The following is an 8,263-nucleotide window of genomic DNA, read 5'->3' on the forward strand; positions in this document are numbered from 1 at the left end:
TTCTACATACACGACTGTCAAAATATAAAAACATCAATCAGGTTGAATACACAATTTCGCTACTAGATTGAATAAGACAAGTCCAGTGCTACAATTCTGACAAATGATGAATTTATCGAACATGACACAATTTTGGACATAACAATCCTAACTCATCATCATCCATGAGACTATAATATCCTTCAACCACATTCCTAATTCACTGAGCACAAGCATTCTGCATCTAGACACCTTCGATTGGAATGAAAAAGAGTACAAAGCCAACATAAACTTCCAATCATGCGTAGTATGACCCACTCCTGCAACCATAAAAACACTGAAGGCATATAACCGAGATTTGTAGAGGAATTCTAATTGATAATTATACATTGTTCGCTTTAATCTGATCAAGGCTTCTTTTGGTTCGTATCTATACATAAAAGACCTGAATAATTGGAGAACAATTAAGTGCTGAATCAGCCAAATTGCAAAGATTGCATTGCATGAAATCACAGTTCATGCTTATGATTTGAAGTAGTGTGAAGGATTGTTGGAAGTTAAGAGCTAAAAAAGAATACAGTACAAATTCAGTCATCATCATAATAGATATAACATATCATAGTTGCCACCATTTTCTTCTTTCCATAGCCTTAGCCAGCTCTGATGCCATCGACGCAAAATCTTCAGCACCCCGCTGCATGTCCTCCGTTCGTTTGTTTAGAGCCTAACAATGTAAAGTAATTTGTTCCATTAGATTTAGTGAGATGTTTGTGTAAACTTCCTGAAGAGTCAAGACCATGAGATCATTGGTTTGATAAGCCAATATGGCATGTACTTTAGGAGTGAAAATGCACTTTGAGCCCATGAACTCACTCAGGTGGATAACCTTTAAACTTACCAGTAGGATAAGGCCAAGTACCATAAAAGAAAAAATATAATGAATTACCTATGTCTAATTAAATTATAATCCCTTCCAAACTATATACATGTATACTTATAGCCTACCTCAAGCTTTTCTTGCCTCTCTAATAGCTTATCTCTTGCTAGTCCAGCCGCACTTGCTGCACCACCCACATCCTGCCAGAGGGAAAACAAACAATAAACTACCTCAACACATAGATACATTTACTTATTTTGCTGTAAAAACATTATATTATATTAATGGTGGGAATCTCAATGATAAGCAAACATTATATATTAAATCCTCCCCCTCTGTTGCCAAAAATAGAGAAAAAAACCTTACCCCTACTGTTTTATGTCCATACTTCGCTTTAATTTCATCTGTGCTACGTCTTACGGGTTTATTGTAAACTTCTCCAAAAAGCTTTGTTCTATCATCTGAAGCATCAGAATGCCTCTCCTTACCTGTATAAAAATCATAGTATCTTTTCATCTTGTCATCATCCACAAAGAAAATGCCATGAAGATAATATTCAGAACATTAAGGCAATATCCGCCATAACTTTCAATTTTGTACCTATTGGTTCACTGATTTGTGCTGATTCCCTGAAGCTAGAATCTTCGTCATCAATATTGATATCATCTAAACAAAGCAGATGACTATGAATTTACTCCAACTTCACTCTCCTGGCTTATCAAAGTTGCAAACGCTTACCAATGTTTAGTTGCACATCCATAATGTCTATACTTTTGCCATTATGAATTTTCGAGATATCAGGACTTGAGCATTGTTCAGGTGTTGATATTGAAGAAAATATTTCAGATAGGCTTAGAGGTGCATTTACACCACCGGATTGGTCCTTCCCAAATTTCGCACTCTTCAGCAAACCTCCCTTGATCTCCTTCAGAACACCACCTTTCAAATCCTTAAGAACACCACCACCTTTCAATTCCTTAAGGACACCGCCTTTCAAATCCTTAAGAACACCTCCAATAAAACCCTGACGCTGACTCTACAAGACAAAAATTGCTTCACCACAATAACTGAGAATATCTCCTTACAAAACTTATGGTAGTACTTTGTTCTCAGACATTTATTATTCATTTATTAAATAATAAATAACTATCTTCTGACTAAGAAACCCCATGTGAAAGGAGAATAACTACCTTCTGTTGTGATGGATGAGCAGATGCTTTAAGAGCAGCATCAGCAGCAGCCGATAGGTCCTTATCAAAGAATAATACCATATGGCCTTCGGGGCTGAGATGTGAAATAAATTTGAAATTCATACACTATATAAACAGACAAGGCGAAAAACGTTTCCAAACTGTTTAATCTGATGTGTAAATGTTAAACTGGAAATATACCCCATATCATCATCACTTTTAAGAACTGAAATTAGTACGAGTTCTCGCTTTACATCTACCTGCAACAGTAAAAATAACAAGAAACATTTATCTCTTAGTGACCATGCTTTGGCCAATCACTCCTGCAATCAACAAAATTCATGTAAATTTATATTAAGAAAGAAATGTAAATTTATACAGCTGAAGCATTATGAAATGAATAAAGAGTTGTTTATTGCCAATGAAAAGAGTCAAATAGATACCACCAAGCCATTTCCGAGTTCAGATCTAAAGAAAAAAATTCAAGACATATACAGAGCACAACAATCTAGTCTACAAGAAAAATCACTTTGACTGCATTTCAGAAAGAAAATTTTCAAAAGCCAGATCAACAGTCATGTTAACTAGTTTCCTTGCTTCTTTAGCCCTAGACTTATTTTTCCCCCTACCCCTCCAGTAGGCACTAGTAACCTTATTTATTTCCCAGTTTTGGTCCTTAGTTTTCATATGCTGATTCATTGCTGAATATTAATTTAAAAGCCTTCTTTAATTGAGTTTATCATCCAAGAGATTCATAAAGACAAAGTTCAATTGTCTTATGTAACTAGCAACAGAATCTTCAATTAACTTTAGGTTAAGGGAATTTCAAGGTTAATTTCAATAACAGCTGTATAAGGTTAAAGCTAAACTTACAAAAGCAATCAACCCTTCATTACCACGTACAAACATTGGGAAATCACTCAGTTTGGGGTCCAGGTTATAAATTCCCGCCAATGAGAGCTGCTTCACAATAGCAAAATTTGGAAGAGATCTGAACCAACAAAATCCAATCATTAAATATGCAACTTTAAACAAACTTGCATATCAATAAATAAAACGCATATTGCAACAAATCTCACCGAATCTCCAAAGTCCCCGTTATGTAAAGCAGAATCAACCCATGGGTTTTTGCATTTTCACTTACAAATGCTGTAGCATGGCGGCACTCTGTTGAAAAGCTTTCTGCTCCCAAATTCGTCACTGTTACACCCTGTGAAAGGTATTTGACAAAGATGAAGACTCTTGCTTTAGTGAATGTATGAATCATCTATGAATATCTTGCTTACGTGAATGTATGAAAGGGTTACGTACCTCTTTTGAAATAATGCTGCCATACAAAAGAACAGAATTTTCAGTGCACGTTACAAGATAGCATGAAACAGTTTCTTCTGTAATTTCCCCCGAATCTTCGGTATTATCTAGACTTGAGGCATCAGTTTTCTGGAGATCTGTTTGGATATTTGGGTGCCCAGTTAGAACAGATAAATGCAGGCTGTTCAGAAACCTTGGGCTACATAAAGAATTATTATCACTAATGAAAACGTTTACTCAAACAGAGTTTCCTTATAGAGAAAGAAAAGTATGTAACTCAATAGAATTAACAAATGCATCAATAAGAACAATGAAAGTAAATTTTTGCATAAGCTGACCTAAACAGCAATGATGCAACACTTTCGAGGTGCTATCAACTTTCCAGGGACCACAAATCGTTATTGCTTCTTTGTAATAAACCAAAGCACTGAGGGATGAATCATCTTCTACAGCATACAATACTCCATGTGATGAAGGCTTTGATAAAGAGTCACTCCTCGGGGACTTGTCTGAACATTCTCCTAAAGCTGATGTCCTCAGATGTGGACCAAAAAATAGGGAGGTTACTGGTTTCTTTGCATCAGAAATAGCTTTGTGTTTGGATATTATTGTGCGTGACTGTACATCGAATAATAGCACCTACCACGTTATATCACCAATTAATTAACAGGAAGACTCTTTGATACTAGGTAAATCAGCGAACAAATCAAAGTAGTTCTTAGTTTACTCACCATACCATTGGAATATCCCACAGCAACATGCCCAAGGTGATCAGAAATTGTGATGGAAGAAACCATTCCTCCATTAAGATCAAGAATGACTACACATTGAAAACCAGCATCCATAGAGAGAACTTGTTCTGAAAAAATGGCAAGGTATACCAATGTTCAAAATTCTTACAAAATTAAGTGGGTCTCTGGACACAAATAGAGAAATGTGCTATTTTATTTGTTATGAACAGCAACGTGGAAGTTTGTAAGAACATATATTTTGAACAATGCCTTTATGGCCCAAGTCGAACAGTTGAAATATGAATTACAGTCTTCCAAAGAAAATCCATGCATTCTCTTTATTATTTCACCAGCTGTAATTTGTAATGTTTGCACATGATGCATGGCATAGAGTTGACAAAAGACCATTACCTTGAGTTTCTACATCTGTGAAGCGAACACATCTGACATCGCCTGCTTTTGAACTTACTTCATGTATTAGAACCTACTACATAAGAGAAATATCAGCTAGAATTATAACTGTCTGATAAATCCATAAAATACCACCAATATGGCATGCATAATGCATGAAACCTTACCACGCCACGAGCTTGAGCAGCAACCAGAATACCATTATTTGGGCAAAATTCCAAATGTGAAATAGATGATGTTGCTGTTTCTGAAAGGCCCATCTTTAACTGTGAATAAAAACAGTGTTATCTGTACAATGAAATGATAATTTGCGCATAAAATATTAGGAAATCAAGTCAGACACTGAGGATATTGCTTTAAATATTAGAACATCAAGTCAGATACTAAGGATATTGCTGTGAACATCATGAATCTGGAGGAATTGAGAGAATAGGTCACAGAATTTAACATGAATTAATCATAATCTTGTGGAACGGAAAGCAAGACTTAGAGTTGAATGTTTGCAGCTAATTATCTTTCTATTAATGCAACCAAAACGCAAGTAAGGGAACTTGGGAAAGAGCTAAATTCTTTTTTTCCTGAGCTAATTAGTAGTAAATGCTAATCTCCAGACTGCCGCTCAGTAATTAAGCTACATTTTTATGTAAACAATTAAAAAACTTCATTTGTAAAGTAAAAAACACTGCAGTATTATAGAAAGAATACATTTACGCTTGGAGACAAACTGCAGATCCGAGAAATGGCAGAATTGGTTGCATCCCAAACATTTAGAGAGCCATCCACATGCCCAGTTATAATGACTGTCCTGACCTTCGGCTCCCCACACAAAGATTTGTTGAATGATCCCCCACTTATGGGCCATTTTGTACCACCTGATAAAACAGATGGTAGATTACCTTTGCAGCGGGGAAGCTGCATAATATAAAATTTCAATCTGAATAACATGATATATACAAAATTCAGAGAAACAATGATTTCTTTTTATTGGGCAGACCTGAGACAGTATCTCTGAAGTTTTTCCATCTCCAGCAAGCCGAGCTATGTTTGCAACTGATATAATTGGTTCTATTATAAATGGATTTACAAGAACACCTTCTACGATAGAGGCAGATCCATGTTCAATGTGTGAGAAGTATTCTTTGATATTAACAGTGTCATAAGCATGCAGTTGACCTTGATTTGTTAAAACCAGAAAAGCAGGAACTGGATCAACTGGAGTTCCACCTGCCCTAGGCAATACTATCATGTCATCAAAAAGTCCCTCTAAAGGGAGTTCCAGATAATGAACTTCTTGGTAGTCTAATTGTTCTCTTGCTGTCTTCAATGGGTAAATCTGTCAGCATAACTTATAAGAGATATCATATTTATTATAGCAAAAGATAAATGAAACAACGCACTATCATAAATATTTAACCATAGAAAGCCATCCACCACCATGATGCTCATTATGTTTAATGTCAGTCACACTATTGCACAAATATAGGATTTCCTTAGAAGTATGTTATTTTCCAGTATATAGAGATAGCAATTCATTAAGTATATGTCATTAATTCTTTCATGACATATACTTCATGAATTGATATAGAGTTTGTATTAGCTTACCTCTTCAATTGGTCTAGCTAACAGATCTACTAATCTCTCAATTTGTGATTAAGATTTGACCACCACAAGCACTCAAACCTCCCAATGGATGACGAGCCCATGTATGCTACAAAAAATGCTCTTCAGGTGGTGATTATGGTCACCAGAAGAGACATTGCCACAAGGAACTCTTTACGAGCCACTTCCGTAAATTATGGAAGAGAAGAAGAGAAAGAAGAGTTTGGTGGCAACGGCAGCTAAGGAGCTATTCCTTTAATCTTATTCTTACCATAAACATCAACAATCCAAACTTCCAATAGAGCAATAATATAACAAAACGGTGATTGACTAGGCACTGTGATCAACCATAAAAGCTAACTATATATAAATAAGATGACCAAATTAGCAAGAAATCTAACCGTTAATGTTTCTGAGCATCCAAATTCCCCACCACCATAGATGAAAAGGTAGCCATCAGCATCTTGTGTGCTCTCCTTTTCATTAGCACACCAGCACAATGCAAGAACTGGTGCCCTGGATTTATCTTGAGATAGTTGTAGTTTCATTGAGGGAGAACTTTTCTCTGATGATAAACCAGATTTTTTAGACATCTTCTTCAAATTCCAAATCCATATGTCACCATCTGTATAGCCCACTGCCAATAAATCACCATAAGCATCAGCCCAAGAAAGGCAACAAATATCCTTATCCTCTCCTTCCTCATCACTTGCAATATCGGAAGCCACTTCAAGCTCATTTTTTGGTGCTGCTGTACCCCAAATCCTAACTATTGCCGCATCATATAGTCCCCATATGGTAAGCAAACCATTGCTATATGCTAGCAATACCCTGCAGTTGTAAGAATGTACGTCTTACATAATCCATAGAATTTTTCTCAATAACCTTACAAAATTATACACCTTGCCTATATGGAAATGGAACATGTATTATTAGCCACCTTTCAAATAAAAAAAGTTCAACCCTATTGTTAACATGTACCGGCTGTGATTAATCTCTGGGAAAGGTAGAATGCCAATCACTGAAGGTGGGGAAGATTGTGCCGTCAATCCTGCAAATTCTCAATACGCATCCCATAAAAATATGAACAATGGAATAACCCTATTCTTGGATGATAATTAAACAAACTTATGCATCAAGGCTGAGTTATTACCCATCCTACATCACAAAATTGATTGACTTGTACAGAGTTCCTCTCAAATGTTGTCACTTATAAATTTTCTCCATTTGTTTAATGTAATCCTCTTGTTTTCGTATAAACTTTTTGTACAAATTGTCCTGCTCTACTATTTATTGGATTTACTTTACTTCCACAATTTTTTTTTTCCCTGTTTTCCTATGATTCCCTTTAAAAAGTACAGTTTGACGAATAAGATATCTCTACATATATACCAAGTTCCATTACTGTTGTAAATATAAAAAGACCATGCTATAGCATCAGCTTTATAAAACTTCAAACGATGAAGTGTTGCATTATTGGCATTTTCCTCATCCAGTAGGTTTGATCTATGAAAATACAATAAACACTTTCAGTTTCATCAACCTTCTATACCTTGGAATAAAGCATTCCATGTCAAACTTCAGTCTTTTCAGGACTATCTTTTCTTCCACGATTCCATGCCTGGGATTAAGGATAGGTTAAAAGTTCACACTCTCCAAGAGTGTGATACTAGTCACCTCCTTTGTTCATACACTAGAAAATCATTATGAGCATGATTCTCCATTATACTAATTCCTTCTTTTCCCGCAAGCACCAATACATTGAAATCGTCTTGCTAACACATTGCCACGGAAATGACATCAATCAACTATCATAACTAAACACAAAGAAAAACGACGGCACTGGAATTAAACTTTACACACAAAGAATCCATAGTTTCTATTCTAAACATCTGAAGAACTCTCCTATGCTATATAGAGAGACTAGACTGGTTTGATCACCATAGAAAAATAAATGTTTGTTACCACTAGCAGCTTGAGATGAAATACTGTAAGGCATTTGACGAAGTTTGGACTCCTCTTTATTGTATTCAAGAACAGCTACATCACCTGTATCCTCTCCAAGGTACCTACACAATTGCAAATGTAATTTTCACATGAGCAAAACATTTTATGATCATGATTTCATTTGATCATGATGAAGGTTAGGAATGCAACTCCAATCT

At 35.7% G+C, this 8,263-nt stretch overlaps 1 protein-coding gene across 2 annotated transcripts; it reads right to left on the minus strand.

Moving 5' to 3' along the window:
• Positions 1 to 336: 336 nt before the first annotated feature.
• Positions 337 to 8,218, minus strand: LOC147847978 (uncharacterized). Of its 2 annotated transcripts, none has more exons than XM_087338704.1 (19): positions 8,064 to 8,218; positions 7,080 to 7,149; positions 6,500 to 6,929; positions 5,494 to 5,832; positions 5,205 to 5,411; positions 4,667 to 4,765; positions 4,500 to 4,572; positions 4,089 to 4,216; positions 3,696 to 3,996; positions 3,358 to 3,494; positions 3,126 to 3,256; positions 2,920 to 3,037; positions 2,248 to 2,306; positions 2,047 to 2,140; positions 1,595 to 1,892; positions 1,457 to 1,522; positions 1,223 to 1,344; positions 985 to 1,056; positions 337 to 703 (listed from the first exon to the last, which is right to left on the minus strand). In XM_087338704.1, the coding sequence occupies exons 1-19, from the start codon at positions 8,095 to 8,097 to the stop codon at positions 596 to 598; spliced, it is 2,886 nt and encodes a 961-aa protein (XP_087194830.1). In that variant the 5' UTR covers positions 8,098 to 8,218; the 3' UTR covers positions 337 to 595. The 2 variants fall into 2 exon arrangements, with proteins under 2 accessions (XP_087194830.1, XP_087194829.1); XM_087338703.1 differs by having other exon boundaries at positions 1,442 to 1,522.
• Positions 8,219 to 8,263: the final 45 nt, after the last annotated feature.

The sequence above is a fragment of the Azolla caroliniana genome, unplaced genomic scaffold (assembly GCF_043228905.1).
Source record: "Azolla caroliniana isolate FFs.n. ecotype wild unplaced genomic scaffold, voAzoCaro1.0.p SCAF_548, whole genome shotgun sequence".
NCBI lineage: Eukaryota > Viridiplantae > Streptophyta > Polypodiopsida > Salviniales > Salviniaceae > Azolla > Azolla caroliniana.